Source organism: Eptatretus burgeri, chromosome 9, assembly GCF_056783735.1.
Source record: "Eptatretus burgeri isolate ZD-2024b chromosome 9, Ebu_testis_v1, whole genome shotgun sequence".
Classification (NCBI taxonomy): Eukaryota; Metazoa; Chordata; class Myxini; order Myxiniformes; family Myxinidae; genus Eptatretus; species Eptatretus burgeri.
In genome coordinates, this window is record NC_140969.1 from 27,693,696 (window position 1) to 27,710,873 (window position 17,178).

Consider the following 17,178-nt stretch of genomic DNA (forward strand, 5'->3'; position numbering starts at 1 on the left):
CAATGAAGGTGATATTATCGACCCACTGTTATTAAGAACTGCCTCCAATTCTTTTTATCCAAAACAGGTAAACATATTTGAATGAAATCAAAATAAAGACCAATTACTGCACCGTAGTCCCAAGAAGGAAGCCAGACATGACAATACACAAACACAGATATACGATGTACTGGTAAGTACTTAGAAAAGCTATTCTACACGAAGTTATATCCTTAACTTATAAACAATTTACCGATTTACCAACTGCCCGGATCATCAGTTGGGCACCATTTTTCTTCGAGGTTTCGATCCTTTCAGACCAGAACCTCTCCAAACGGCGAATCCACAACCCCGGTCGCCGGTCCACATCAGTAGATTACTCAACATCAATGGACCCACAACCTCAAAGTTATGTCCAGACAGTCAGTCAACACAGCAATGCACAGTCAACAAAGACAAACACAAACATTAATCTTTATTCCACCCTTGTGCATATTTATTTCTCAACATAATCACCACTGCGGTCAACACATTTCTACGAACATTCAAGTAGTTTTGTGATGCCGTGACGACAGACCTAGCACTTCACAGCGGCCTCGACATCATTGTTGGAAGAAACATTCTCCACTAAGGCATTCCTCAAATTTGGGAAAGAGATGAAAATTTGACGGAGCTAAGTCGGGGCTGGTGGTCCTTCGTGGCGATAATCCATTGAATGTCTCTTACTCTCAGGATCGTAATGGTGTACCCAACTCTCATCTCCAGTCATATCACATCATCTCCATTCAGTCATTCCTACTCTCATCTCCAGCACTTCACGCCTTACAGTACTGACAACGTGGTGCTGCGCTCTGCCACCTTGACCAACGTGGCACCGAGACATCTAGTGTCAGAATAATGAAACTTCGCACCAACATGGGGATTGCACTTTGTTTCATTCGAATATCTCAACATGTTTTTGAGAAAAAGAATAGGAGGCATTACTTTTCAACACGCCCTCATATATTGTTGCTTGTGAAGTGGAGATCATTCCATCTCCCATTGACATCACTAATGGAAAACATATTCATGATGGACATCATCGTGGACCTTTATTTGGTTCTCAGCAGAGACTTCTTCTGGTGATGTTGGTCCTAAAACACATAATCTGTCATGTTTTCAACCCCTTGACTGAAGATGAAACTAGCATTTGTTCGCTGTTCAGTTTGTAATTTGGCATGTAGGAAAAGGATGGGACAACCACAGCAAGCTGGGCCCATAAAGTGTACATCCATGGGGCATCCACAGTCTCTTTAAAAACACCTGATGAGGCCTGTTCAACAGACTGTGCACTGGAATTGGCAATGGAGGCTTCACCCTCAGCGGGAAGCAACACACGGACATTCCGAGGTTATTCAAGCACCCATTTAGTCAATCAGAACTTGCGCACGAACAGGTGGTTCATTGTGACGCACACCGAGCAAAGACCGTTTGGGACTTCGAGCCATCTGTCTGCCTTTGTTTCATCGTGATTCCCCTAATGAGGAGTGATGAATCCCCCACTGCATTTCCAATGTGATTTGAAAGGGCAAGAAAATGAAACACCACATTTTAACATCATTAATATGAGGTAGAGAGAAAAACCACCATTCATCACGATGAACATGTTATGGTGACAACAGAATAACAAGCTCAACTCATCCTTTATTCACTTGGTTCCATGTGAAGCACGGCCTGTCCTGTCTAAAAAAACTGAGACCACTGGACGATGGACCATGAAGATCTCCTCTTCCCTCAAGGGGGCCATCAGAAACACATTCACATATCTCTTACGCATTTCTTTTGGATCTGATGAGAATCCCAAAAGATACAATGAAAATTGCAAATGAGATTTTTGTAAGGGCACTCAGTAGATTTCCATACAGTTCATCTTCTCTCTGTAAGCCTGTTGTTGACTTAACAGTTACTGTAAGGTGGCTCGCTTAAGATCTTAAGGTTTTGGCTTTGAGCCCCTGTCGTTACATTGAAATAACACCAGGTGGGTTGACTCAGCTTGTCATTCTTCCGAGGTCAGCAAAATGAGTACCAGCTTACTGGCAACACAGGGTCACTGTATCAGCGGCACAGCCATGTTTCCAGAAAATGATGCAATCAGCAGCCCCAGGCTGTATACGAAACAACATCTTCTCCCTCTTCAATCAACATAGATCGATATATTGTACATTTAACTCGAGTCAAGGAAGCACCTGCCTCTCATTAATTCATGCAATATGTGAGGATATCGTTCTTATGGGATTCATGGACTTGTGCAAACTAATATTTATAAAAATGGATGATAATCGGTGATCCGGTTCAACCTCTGGGCTTCAAAGTAAAGTATCTACGAATCTTCAAAATGTGATACATCATGGGATGGATTTGAAGTGCTCCTTGGTATAACGACCGAGGATATCTCTGGTTATGCATGCAAGTCATACCGTGCTCCTTTATCTGATAAATAAGCGTGCAGAGGCCAAACTGTGAACTGAACATCCACGACAAAGCCGCTGGACTTTTAAAGCTACCCTTTTGCAACCCCCACTCAGATGCACACCAAGTTGTTACAGGTAATGATGACGTTTGACATAAAGGCCATCAATAACTATTTGAAATAGAATGGCCTACAGCAGAGTGCATACCTCTGCCAGGCTGAACAGTTTATGTTTTGGATCCCCTGATAGGCCAGAACTAGATCTGGATCTGAACCAAAATCTAATCGGTTTCACCTAACCAACTCATCCATATAGTTTTGAAACATCATTTTTGTCCCCACCTCTCAATGGTGAAGAATCAGTTAAGAAATTAAAATAAAAAAACTTCTGATATTCAGATCTGGATTCAGGATCTTCACCAAAATTTAATCAATTCCTCCATGACACACGCAACCTGTCCACCAACTTTCGTCTGAATCCATCCACAACTTTTTGAGGTTACCTGTTTACAGGCACACACACAAAGGTGAAAACATAACCTCTGCCCACCTTTGGTGGCAGAAGTAACAAAAGTCATCTTAACAATTCCTGTGTCCCCCTCACCAAGAGACCTCTCTTGCTCTGATGAAGGACTAATGCCTGAAACATCAGTTTTACTTTGCTTCCCATTGCAGTTGGTGTGCCTTGTAAACTTTCAGTTGATAAACCTATCATAAAATATCAATGAAGCTTTGCTGGTGGTGATGCCATACTTGTGCAAAACGCAGATCTCGTTCTCGAGGCTGCTTTCCTTGCCTCGCAAAGCCTGCTTGGGGATGCACTTGATGGCATACGATTTGCCGGTTGCAATCTCTTCTGCAAGCACCACCTCTGAGAAGGCACCCCTAATGTGGCACACAAAGGATGCAATCTCTCCTCAAACCACAATACACACATTATATACGTACAGCTTACATGCACCTTACACAGCACGTCCTCATCATACAGTAAGTGGCAGGAATGGTGGCTGGATGATGCCATCCAGGAATTAGATGTTTGAAGTTTCATAGCATTTATGGTGTCTGTGAATGACGGAATAAACATAGTTTTTAATGAAATAATATATAATGTGATTAAAATAATTCCTTTCAAAGTTTAAATAGGAAAATAAAAAGATTCATTTTTCAGTACACTTTTCACTTTGTAAGGTGTATTCAGCAATGAGACGATTTGGTTACTATAATGTAACCCAATCAAAAAAGCTGTTTTGCTCAAAATGTTGAGGTTTGTGACATGGTCAATGTCACATCGATACCAAAGTTCGAGAGTAATAGTCAATCCATGGACACGTTACTGCCTACTGGGCGTCATCACCTTGACACAGCCGTCCCCCATATATGGACCAAAACAGACCAAGACTATTTTTAAAATCTCTCTTTCATTGTTATGGAACTACAAATTCAAGTGTCATCATGGCCATTACTACTCAAATTTTAATCAGCATGTGTCCCTTGCCAATGCAAACACTATGCCTATGGGAAGTACAAAGCAAATGGTTTTAATAAAGGCAGTCAGGTCCAACAAAAATTGCACAAATCAGCACTCAGACTGCTGCTTCAAGCAAACACCCCCATATGCCAGTGTTTGATTAAAGCATCGTAGTTTTGACCTTGCAAAGTGAACATCTTCAATTATTAGAAGGTCCCATTTGTCTTCTATTCTCATCACAGTCTCCCAGGATATGGTGAGTGATGGTGGGAGAGTAGTTCAGCTACCCTAACTGCAGGGTCTCTTAAACACTTCAAAATACCAAGGATGATTGACCCCATTCTGGAGAGGTGCTCACGTGATCGTTGTGATGAAGTGCCAACACACAGAGTAGATTTGGGTGTTTCGATCAATATTACAATCTTCTAAATATCACTCCATGAAAGAGTAAGAGGATACCGACAATGACCTGTGAAAGTTTTTGTAGCAGAGAACCAACAGTGTACAGGTTGGCAAAACATTGCAGGCTATTGAAGGTGAGGCAGTATTTGGGATACCAGCACTCAATAGCCTACTCCTGTTAAAGACACTGTGGGGTGTCTTTATGGTCCAGAGATGGTCTCTATTGAACTTTCGAATCGAGGTGCTTCGTCCTGCTTGGGTAGACGCACCCAAAATGGCACCGAGCCGCTCCCTCGCAGTGGGAAACGTACGCGAGGTAATTTGTGACGCGATATTCAACACCAGGGCTCACTGACCGCCATGCGGCTTCCTTGTCGATCGCGCTTGCCGATCCACGGCACTCTACAGCATGGCGCAGTCTCTTCGGTGATGTACACGAGGCTTTGAGGTCGGTCTGTCACAATCAGCCAAGAGTCAATGGCCAGCGTCTTGCTCCACCACGTGAGCCAATTCACAGTACGACATGAGAATCACGCAGCCATTTTGTCGTGCTTAGAGGAAAGCAAAGCAAGATCCTCCATCCCAGGCACGTTCTTCTCACAACTACCAATGTGAACCTCATCCTTCTTCTACCTCTGGGCATGGCTTGCTGTCGCAAAACCTGGGAAGGCGGGGCTTCTGCCTGCTCGGCACGTTTTGCTTTCTTGTTGTGGTTGTTATAAAAACGTACTTCCTTCATGGCTGGCTTGTAAAAGCAAAAATGTAGGAATAGGTCATGGGGGCAATCACATACTGTGGAAAATTTTCTTAATCCCTATCTAATTAACACTGCACCACCCCTCATCTGGTGAAATGCAACACTTAAGCTCACAGTTTCCCTACTAAATTTACATTCAGATGTCTCTGACACGTCCACAGACCAAACAACTCGATGCAATCCCAACTTTCCTGTGAAATTCCTCCATCTACCCCCACAACCGTAGCAATATTATAGTCGATGTGCATTATCATAATGAATATATAGTAAGAGAGCATTCCATTATCGTCGATGTACATCTTGCTATAATTCACCAAATGTCCGTCCGTCCATCTGTTCCCAGGTACCGCAAAAACGGCTGAACCGATCGCAACCATTTTTACCTTCGCATTCTGCGAAAGGTTATGTATTGGTCGCTGTGTATTTATTTATTTGTGAATATGTGTGTGTGTGTGTGTGTGTGTGTGTGTGTGTGTGTGTGTGTGTGTGTGTGTGTGTGTGTGTGTGTGTGTGTGTGTGTGTGTGTGTGTGTGTGTGTGTGTGTGTGTGTGTGTGTGTGTGTGTGTGTGTGTGTGTTATTCGCATAACTCAGAAAGTATTAAGCCAAATCGCTTGAAATTTGGTGGGATGATGGGTTATTATCCAAGGAACATTTGATTAGATTTTGAGAGCGATCGGGTCAAAGGTCAAGGTCACGGAAAGGTCAAATTCGTATTTTTACCATAGCGCGGTCAATTTTGTTCTAATTGGCATGCAACCGATGCCAAAATATTCAGAATTCATTGCCCAATCTTGTGATGGGCGACATGACACAATTACGTCATTACCCTTGTTAGCCGTTGGGGGTCAAAGGTCAGTGGGGTCACGACCTTTCAAAATATGCGGTTTTTGTCATAACACGGTCAAATCAAAACCGATTTGCATGAAACCAACACCAAAATGTTCACTGTTCTGTTCCCCCCACTCTCATGCCAAGAACAAAAAAGTAGCGGAGGCGAAGGTATGCGCTCTACCGAGTGCCCATTCTAGTTTGAGTGTGTAATCCTGGGATCCCTTGGAGTAAAATAGGCATAACATGATCCCCTTGACGGCTCCCGGAGGGAGCCGGTGCTTCTAGTTATCATAATGAATATGTAGTAATAGAGCATAATATTATAGTCGATGTACATTATCACAATTAATATACAGTAATAGTGTATTCTATTATAGTCGATATACATTATCATAATTAATATATAGTAAGAGTATTCGATCATAGTCGATGTACATTATCACAATGAATATATAGTAAGTGTATTCTCTTATAGTCGATGCATATTATCATAATGAATATGTAGAAATACAGTATTATATTATAGTCGATGTACATTATCACAATGAATATATAGTAAGTGTATTCTCTTATAGTCGATGTACATTATCATAATGAATATGTAGTAATACAGTATTATATTATCGTCGATGTACATTGTCATAATGAATATATAGTAAGGGTATTCTATTATAGTCGATGTACATTATCATAATTAATATGTAGTAATAGAGTATTATATTATAGTCGATGTACGTTATCAGAATTAATATGTAGTAATAGAGTATTATATTATAGTTGATGTACGTTATCAGAATTAATATACAGTCATAGCGTATTCTATTATAGTCGATGTACATTATCATAATTAATATATAGTAACAGTATTCTGTCATAGTCGATGTACATTATCACAATGAATATATAGTAAGAGTATTTTATCATAGTCGATGTACATTATCACAATGAATATAGAGTAAGGGTATTCTATTATAGTCGATGTACATTATCATAATGAATATATATGGAAAGAGTATTTTATTATAGTCGATGTGCATTATCATAACTGGAAGCACCCGCTCCCTACGGGAGCCGTCAAAGGGGTCATGTTATTATATTTATGCCTATTTTACTCCAAGGGGTTCCAGAATTACACACCCAAAAAATGGTTGCGATCGGTTCAGCTGTTTTTGCGGTACCTGGGAACAGACAGATGGACAGAGGGTGAATTATAGTAAGATGAAAGATGAAAGAATGAATATATAGTAATGGAGTATTATATTATAGTCGATGTACATTATCATAAAAAAAAATATACAGTAAGAGCATTTTTATTGATGTACATTGTCATAATTAATATCCAGTAATAGGGTATTTTTATTGATGTACATTATTATAATTAATATACAGTAATAGGGTATTTTATTGATGTACTGTATATCATCATAATTAATATACAAGAAGAAATGAACAGGATAGAACCATCATAAATATATGTGGAAAAATTACAGGCCCAGACCAGGAATCAAACCCAGGTCCTCTGGCAAACCGTACCATTGCTCTGCCATCTGAGCTATCTGGGCGACCCACGCAATTCTTCCACATACATATGGGCCACTCTCTTTCCCCCCACTGCTTCCAGGGCACTCACTGGCAACCAGAGGAGAAGCTCAGGCCTGCTCTCGAGAGGGTCCTGTTAATATATAATTAATATATCCAGTAATAGGGTATTTTTAATAATGTACATTATAATCATACATATACAGTAATTGGGTATTATCATTTATGTACATTAAGAAAATGAATATACAGTAATAAAGTATGATAAGTTATGTACATTAACGTAATAAATATACAGTTATAAAGTATTATCATTTATATACATTAATATAATGAATATACCGAGAACGGAGGTGATGTTTTACCCCTGCTTGTTTGTCTACATATCTGTGAGGAGAATATCTCAAAATGTTGCGGATGGATTTGGACGAAAATTGGTGGATAGTGTAGGTGTATGACAATGATGTATTGATTTGATTTTGGTGAAGCTTCGGATCTGGGTCCAGATACGAGAATTGTTTCAGTGACTTCGCCATTGAGAGATGGGGCCAAAAACAGTATTTCAAAATCTATACTAATAAAAGGGTGTGTGTGTGTGTGTGTGTGTGTGTGTGTGTGTGTGTGTGTGTGTGTGTGTGTGTGTGTGTGTGTGTGTGTGTGTGTGTGTGTGTGTGTGTGTGTGTGTGTGTGTGTGTGTGTGTGTGTGTGTGTGTCTTCTCCATAACTCCAAAACCATAAAACCTAGCAGCCTGAAACTTTGCATGCATACTAAGAAAACTCCAACTAGTGGGGCAGATAACAGCAATTTTTGAGAGGAATCGTGCAAATGATGATACAAGCATCAAATTTTGAACATTTGTTCTCCAGGGGATTATAATCAAATCTGCCTGATTGGCCATTTGAAAATCCAAATTTTGAAAAATTTGAAGAAGAAAAAAAACTTCAAAAAAGTCAAGATCACGAATCAATGTTGGATGCTGGGTGAGATTGGTGAATGTTTCAGAAAAATCATCAAAGACGTTCCAAGTCTGCCATGCAGTTTTCTTCCCTTTACCACGGAAGGCAGACACGACGTCACATCCAGTGAACGCATGGAAGTATGGGATCCCTCTAGCTTTCTCAGGCCCTATTGCAGAAACTACCTCATGGACTGGAATCCATCGCACCTTGGCTCCTTGGCCAAAGGCAATCCACATGTTCTCAAGACTTAGTTCCTGTAAGGATGGCAGCACAGATATTGCTATGACTAGTATGTCTGTGTCATTAGCCTTAATGATAATGGACTTGCTACCATCCGTCGTTGCATCGCTGGCGTATACAAATATTCAAGTGTTAGCTTCTTCATGACAACATGGAGACACAGCATCCAGTGACTTCCTTGTGTTGCTAATGGCATCTTCTCCTTTTGTGAAAATGACTGTGCTTGTCGTCTGTGCTTCACACATCTTTTCCGCAAGGAAGTGAAACAGCTCAGTCTTGTTGCTGTCATCTCGAAGAAAGCTTCTCCAGTTACTTGGGGTCTTACTGGTCCCTGTCACTCTTCTTCTGTTTCCTTGCCCCCTTTTCGACCTTGCCTTGGACTTCAGACTTGACTTCTTGTACACATCAAACACTACGTCCACCATCTCGTATCTGGCACCATAGGATTCCACCTTTGGGATGATGTCTTCTTTAGCATAGTCATCAAATATCTTTGAAGTGCGTGGAGGAAGGGCATTGATAAGTGCTGAGCCATCAATGATGACTGCATCTACCCTTGTTTCTCTGTCTGGGATGTTCACTTGCACTTCAAGAATTTCAGCCAGCTGTAACTTCAAATTTTTTTGAAGTTTTTTATTTTTTTCAAATTTTTCAAAATTTGGATTTTCAAATGGCCAATTGGGCAGATTTGATCAGAAAGCCCTGCATAACAGAAATGCCAAATTTGATGCTTGTATCATAATTTGTACTATTTTTCTGTCTACTACACTAAAGGAAATGCACGAGTGAAAATTGGGTGTTTGGATTAATTAAAACACCCCTTTTGAAGAAAATTTAGGGGGTGTTCATCACAAAAAAAACAATCGGGTACTATGACAGTTCTGCAAATATATAAATAGTCGGTAGTTTCTGCAAGCAAAGATAATTTTTTTTTTGGTGCTGCAAGTGACGAGGCTTTTTTTTTGGTGAAAAATCAAACTCATTTTCAACCAAAAATTTGTAAACATTATTTATTTACCCACTTCGTGGATGCTATCATGCATTTTTCACCCTTTCGATTTTACAAAACTTATTAAGTCGTCCCTTGTAAATGCTTGGTGGGTTTAAATATAGGACTCGGTGTCCTCTGTAAGGCCGAATTCACTCATGAACCATTTACACGTACTTTTTAAACATCAAATATTCACTAATACTGTGGGTGGTTTTTGCATGGGAACGATTTACCATTGTTTCGACAGCTCTGATAAGACCTCTCCCCTCCCCCCGTCAGTTACCATTTCTCATCACATCCTCATTTTCCCTCATTCCCTCCCTTCCTTCTTTCCTTGACAATGGAAGCTAACAGCATGTGAGCACTTTAGAGGCACGTGTATGTGTTAAGGCACACATGTTGACAAAGCCCACACACTACCCTTCCTACTCGCGGTTTCCATTATCAGTGTGACCAGACGTGAGACTGGCTACATCTATAGAAGCATTCATGCATTATTTTTAATCACTAAAGTTGAAAATTTGCAGAGTGGTTTGGTACTTAAGCTTTTTAAAATCGTAGCGTATCCATAAGCAGGCGCCATATTTGCGTGTTTTTATTTTAGCGAGCTCTTTTGAAACCCAACCTCTCAAATATGTGGTGCCTTGCTGTACATATGTGGGAAATATGGAGTCTGAAAAAACCCTATATTTTCCATTGAAACAATAGTTTGTTAATGACAAATTCACCAATGGAGGATGTTTAGTGATGCCAGCAATTTGTGTGCTTCCATATTAGAGTACAAAAAGAAAGAAAAATGCCTGTTCAGGTTGGTTGAACTATTGTGCTTTCATGTTCAAACAATCGGGGTCAAAGCTTGTCCCGAAGCTTGGATACGTCGATAAATTGGATACTTTGTCTTGGTATCGATATTATAATGATGCAGGTTTTAAGCAACAGAGACACGTATGAATTGCCAAACACACCATGGTCCAGAAGCGAGATGAACTTTCAACCATTTTAAATCCAGATTTAGTGAATTATTTTCTGTTTAGTAAAAGTATTTACACCCTGGAAGATGTGATGGCAGGGACAAGTTTGGATGTCAACAACTAGTTGAAATCTGGCTGGATCAGTAATGTGGCTGTTTTTGTGAAGAATGGCTATCACATTGCATGAGCAAAGGTAGGCCTATAATGCATCGATGACATGGACTCATGTTGGTCTGTTATACGTGTGTGTGTGTGTGTGTGTGTGTGTGTGATATGTAATATATATATATATATATATATATATATATATATATATATATATATATATATATATATATATATATATATATATATATATATATATATATATATATATATATATATATATATATATATATATATATATATGTATGTATATATATATATATATATATGTATGTATATATATATATATATATGTATGTATATATATATATATTAAGCCTGGTGTTGGCGCAGTGGTTCGGGCAGCGGCTTGGGATCCAAAAGGTCCTGAGTTCAAATCCCGTTGAGCCACTGAATTAATACACCAGGGGGTTCACTCAGCCTGTCATCCTTCCAAGGTCGGCGAAATGAGTACCAGTATACTGGGCCGGTGTATACCCCGGTTGAAATAGGTATACCATATCCCTGTGTCGTAAGAGGCGACCAGGGTTGCGTCAGGAAGGGCATCCGGCGTAAAACATGTGCCAAATCACAATGCGGATCATACGGATGATCCGCTGTGGCGACCCCTAACGGGAGCAGCCGAAAGAAGAAGAAGAAGAAGATATATATATATATATATATATATATATATATATATATATATATATATATATATATATATATATATATATATATATATATAATCACAGTTGTCTGCTCTGCAATCTCGGTCAATACTCACATATGCTTATTCAGCCCCAAAGCTTTATCTTCTTTCGTCAACTCCAAAAAAGGCACCAACTGAAGAACTAACACTGGCAGATGGGACACCCAGTTGAACGTCCATACAAGGGATGGGACACACACTGATGAATCACCCTGCCTGTAATCCACCAGGATGACAGTTTATAGCTGGGTCAGGATTCAAACCCAGGCTCGACAACTTAGAGGCTCAGGTGCATTACCGAGCTGCCAGCCCTTATTTACCACATGGTACTAAATATTTTTTAACTCCACTATTCAGGATGTTCCAAAAAGACCTGGACAACTTTGGTTGTCAACATATTTAGTACCACAAATGATACAACGATACCCTTTGTTTAATATGATACAGAAACTCACAAAGTTTTCTATATTTTTAGGTCTGGTGGTTTACTGAAAAAGAAAATGGTGACTCCACGAGAAAGTTCGGTGCGTCGAATGGTTCAGAGACGAGATCCGACATGCAAGTTTAACGTAATTCCTGAACAAGGTATGGAAAAAAAATCTGCCATTGTGGACTAGTATCAGAGAGTGGTGCAAGAGGTTTAAGGACACTGGAAGTCATCAGAAACAAAAAGTACCGGTCAACCAAGCACAAGTACAGCAGAAGTTGAACGAGGGTATGAATCATTTCAACAAAAGTGCCAGAAAATCAATTTGGCATGCAGCCAGAGAACTGGGACTACCAACCACCACTGTACACAGGATTTTGCATAAAAAACTGAAGCTTTATGCCTACAAGGTGCAGATTCTGCAGGAACACAAACCAAATGACTGACCCAAACGCAAGGCGTTGCCTTGGAAATGCTCAGTCGCACAGAGGATGACGAAAATTACCTAAAAAAGGTCATGTTCACAGAGGAAGTTTGCTTTCATGCATCAGGGAAGGTCAATCGACACAATGTGAGGATCTGGGGGCACTGAAAACCCCCACGTGGTCATTGAACACATACGTGACAGTCCAAAGGTCAATGTGTGGTGTGGCCTTCTCCACGACAGCCTGGTGGGTCCGTTTTTCTTTGTGGAGGATAGTGACGTTAACAATTTCCATGAACATGTTGGAAGGATTCGGCTTCCCACAGATTGAAGACCTGCAACCCGATGTCATTTTCAACAGGACAGTGCTCCCTCTCATTGGGCCTTAGTCGTTCGAGCTGTCCTGAATGGAAAATTTCCAGGTCGTTCGATTGGCAAAGATGGACCAACCGCCTGACCCCCATGATCACCAGGCAAAACCACCCTTGATTTTTTTCTGTGGGGGTTTGTCAAAGATGTGTGCAACACCAAGGTGGCAAACCTGAAGGATCTTGGTTCTCGGATCACAGCTGCATGCACACTGGTAGACGCAAACATGCTGATCTGAACATGGCAAGAACTCGTGTACTGCCTTGATGTCCTGCGCGTGACAAACAGAGCTCACGTTGATATTGATGGGATGCACAAAACTTTATGAGTCAGTGTATCATATAAACCAAAGGGTATCGTTGTATCATTTGTGGTTCTAAATATATCAACACCAAAGTTGTCCAGGTCTTCAAGGAACACCCTGTATTTCTAAAAATACATAGTTTTGTCAAAAAAGTTGTTTAGAAACAAAGTTGATCTGACTTTTTTTTTCAAAAAGGGGATCTTGAAAAAACGAAATTGTGAGATTGAGTAGGTGTTTGTTTATCATGGTAAAAAGTGCGTATTTCATTTATCACTCATTTTGGAGGACTCAAATGGTTAGTGTCAAGTTAAACGCGATGTGACGGTATATCTGGCGACGACGGCACAGCCGGCACACTTTTCCAGGGCTCCGGAAACTCAAAGTTTTCCACATCACAGATTATAATTAATTGATGTACATAATCATAATGAATATACAGTAATAGGGATGATTTTACTCAATGTACATAATCGTAATTCATATAAAGTAATATGGATAATTTCAATAGATGTACAATATCATAATGATTATACAGTAACAGGAATGATTTAAATCGATATACATAATCATAATTCATATACAGTTATAGAGATGATTTTAATCGATGTACATTATCACAATTATTATACTGTAATAGGGATGATTTAAATCGATGTACATTATCATAATGATTATACTGTAATAGGGATAATTTTAATCAATGTACATTATCTTAATTCATACACAGTTATAGGGATGATTTAAATCGATGTAAATCATCATAATTCATATACAGTTATGCGGATGATTTAGATCGATGTACATTATCATAATTCATATTCAGTTATGGGGATGATTTAAATCGATGTCCATTATCATAATTCAACTGCAGTTATAGGGATGATTTAAATCGATGTACATTATCATAATTCATACACAGTTATAAGGATGATTTAAATCAATGTACATTATCATAATTCATACACAGTTATAGGGATGATTTAAATCAATGTACATTATAATAATTCATATTCAGTTATAGGAATGATTTAAATCGATGTACATTATCATAATTCATTTACAGTTATAGGGATGATTTAAATCGATGTATATTATCATAATTCATATGCAGTTTATAGGGATGATTTAAATCAATGTACATTATCATAATTCATATGCAGTTATAGGGATGATTTAAATCAATGTACATTATCATAATTCATATGTGCATGGCTCACAAAGTGGGTATGCTGTGGTATGTTTGTGGGAAATTCCACATAAAACTATTATGAGGTACTTAGACAAACCATCAATGGTCAGAAATGAAAGTGGACATCTTGGGGAACCTGTAGAAACCAGCAATATCATACTCTCCATTCCCCTGTTTTATTAAAGATGAATTAAAGCAACAGAATATGGGTATTGTAACCTTAGAAATGTTAGTTTGATTGGTAAAATTTTTATTTTATTGTACATTTCTTATGTGACAGTTATTTTGAGTGTGGTGACTCAGAATGTGAACTTTGGTGTCTCTTTTATGTTTTGATGACGTTCTGTCTCCCTATTCGGGTTTTCTGGCATCTACCCTATCTGATGAAATAATGGATTCGTACATAACGCTTCGTGTCCACTGCATCGAGGAAAATAAGGAGTCCAGTGTTGATAATGTTTCTCATGATTTTTATTCCAAATCTCCCTTAATTTCTTGGAAATATGACAGAGCCTAACAGCAGAAAAAAATATAGATCAAAATTGTGATCAGAAAAATAAAATTCGGACCGCAAGTAATACCGTCTTGATTTTCGTGTCAGTCCCGTTATGTACGAATCATCATCTCGCATCAGACCAAATAACGCTAGCATTAGAAAACCTTGCCGTCTTGCAAACTTCCCCGATTGATGGATATAATAGGCACTTGCAAGCGTGTCAGCACATTTCCATTCGCCGTCGAGCGCAGCGTTTGTCTTCGTGTCCGGGTCTTTGCGAGAGCCACAACGTACGAATCCAGCGTGAGGATGCCGAGCCGAACGAGGTGACTCACATTTGTCTGATAATTCATTTTAACCAACGCTATAATTTTTTTGGTGCTTCGTGAGGATCCGAGAGGTAAGAATTATGTTTTTCTTTTCATGTTTAAAGTGATTATTTTCAAAAGTTCGAAAGAAATAGATTCGATTTTAATGTTATTTTTCACTTACAAGGGTGGCTTTCTTTGCTTCTGAACTCGTCTGTGTTTTCTTCGTAATTTATAACATCGGACTCTCTCAAAATGTGTTGTTTTTTTCTTTTTCCTGTCACATATTGAGCCTGTTTTAAAAGACAGAGTAAAAATTATCTGTTTCTTATCCCAAAATATAATATTTACGTTGTTTTTTTCATCTGATTCCGTACATAACGCTGACGCCAAGCTCGAAATTCGAACGTGTATATACAGTGTTGTATATATTCAGTGGTAACTTTAAAACCGGACATGCTGCAGGTCTAAAAATTTAGATTTAGCTATTTGAATACATGCAGATTAACATAATGGGTTGCATTTCATGTTTCCCTTAACTTCTTTTTTTTGCCCTTTGTGTAACAGTATGTGTACCCCTTTGTGAGCCATGCACATATACAGTTGTAGGGATGATTTAAATCGATGTACATTATCATATTGATTACAGTGTAATAGGAATAATTTTAATCAATGTACATTATCAAATTCATATACAGTGATAGGGATGATTTAAATCGATGTACATCATCAGAATTCATTCCAGTTATTAGGGATGATTTTAATCAATGAACATTATCATAATGAAAGGGATGATTTAAATAAATGTACATTATTTCAATGATTATACAGTAATAGGGATGATTTAAATTGATGTACATTATCATAATTCATATACAATAATAGGGATGATTTAAATCGATGTACATAATCATAATTCACATACAGTAATAGAGATGATTTTAATCGATGTACATTATCATGACAGTGATGATTTAAATCGATTAACATTATCATAATGATTATACAGCAATATGGATAATTTTAATCGATGTACATTATCATAATGATGTGGACGATTTAAATCGATGTACATCATCATAATGATTGTACAGTAAAGGGTTGATTTCAATCGATGTACATTATCACAATGATGATGCAGTGATAAGGATGATTTTAATTGATGTACATAATCAAAATTCATACACAGTAATTGGGTATTTAAAAGTTGATGTACATTATCATGATTGCACATAATCACGATTCATGTTCAGCAAAAAGGGATGATTTAAATCAATGTATATTATCAAAATGATTATACAGTAAAATGGATGATTTAACTTGATGGACATGATCCTAATTCATAGACAGTAATTGAGATGATTTTAATCGATGTACATGATCATAATGAAAATGCTGACACTCACAGACTATGCAGGTAACAAAACTCAGTAAAGTCTCTCTCAGCAAACACTCGGACATAAAATCCGACCAGCGAGAGCCAAGGATTCTCCGAAGAGACCGGGTACCAAAGGAATTAAGTCGCAGTCTCAGATCCTTGGTCACATCTGTGGAGCAAGACTGGAAGCACCAAGGACCTGAAGACTTGGACTTCTTCATTTCATCCATGACATTTCGTCTTCATTTCAAAATTTGTGATTTCGTCCTTCTGCACAGTTACCGACAGCGCCACACCCCGTGATCCAGTGAATGCATGTCTCCCCAGGCCTGACCCAACAGCCGATTGACCTCTGGCTCACAGCCAACAGAGACATGAATATCACTGCCAACATAAGTGAATCTCTCATTGACCTCAACATCCTAACCACAAACAGGTACAGATAGGATAGTAGCATCCAATATATCATTGAAAGCTGGGATCTTAGTTTTGATCGAAGAAACCTGTAATCCTAGTGGCTCTGACACCTCATTCAGCACCTCGAAGGCCCCAAAAGAATATCCAGTCTCCACAAAGATAACTGCATCATCTGAGAAATCAAGGGCAGAGATCTTGACATTCCCAAATAATGCACCGCAGCTTGATCTCTCCGACATCCTCCCCAGAATCCAGTCAATACAAGTGCTGAAAAGAGTGGGAGCCAGTACACACCCCTGACGAACTCCAGCAGCAACTGGAAATAGGTCAGAGATGGAACCACCACATCTCATAACACTCACAGTGCCAGAGGAAAGTTCAGACATCAGATTGTTCAGTTTTGTTGGCACCCCACGAAGACCAAG

The 17,178-nt window shown here is 38.9% G+C and overlaps 1 protein-coding gene across 5 annotated transcripts in view; it reads right to left on the reverse strand.

Annotated features, from left to right (window-relative positions):
- The window catches only part of LOC147019777 (calcium/calmodulin-dependent protein kinase type 1D-like), a 66,649-nt gene that overhangs the window by 40,253 nt on the left and 9,218 nt on the right, over nucleotides 1-17,178 (reverse strand). For 2 of the 5 annotated variants that reach the window (XM_085894482.1, XM_085894483.1), the window contains 2 exons: nucleotides 12,834-12,932; nucleotides 3,182-3,313 (listed from right to left, as the gene is read on the reverse strand). The exons of 1 other annotated variant lie outside the window; for it this stretch is intronic. In XM_085894482.1, the coding sequence (XP_085750608.1) occupies nucleotides 3,182-3,313; nucleotides 12,834-12,932 (231 nt within the window). Of the gene's footprint in view, nucleotides 1-3,181; nucleotides 3,314-7,420; nucleotides 8,142-12,833; nucleotides 12,933-17,178 lie in introns of those variants that run through there. 2 more of the 5 variants (XM_085894485.1, XM_085894484.1) reach the window with 2 other exon arrangements.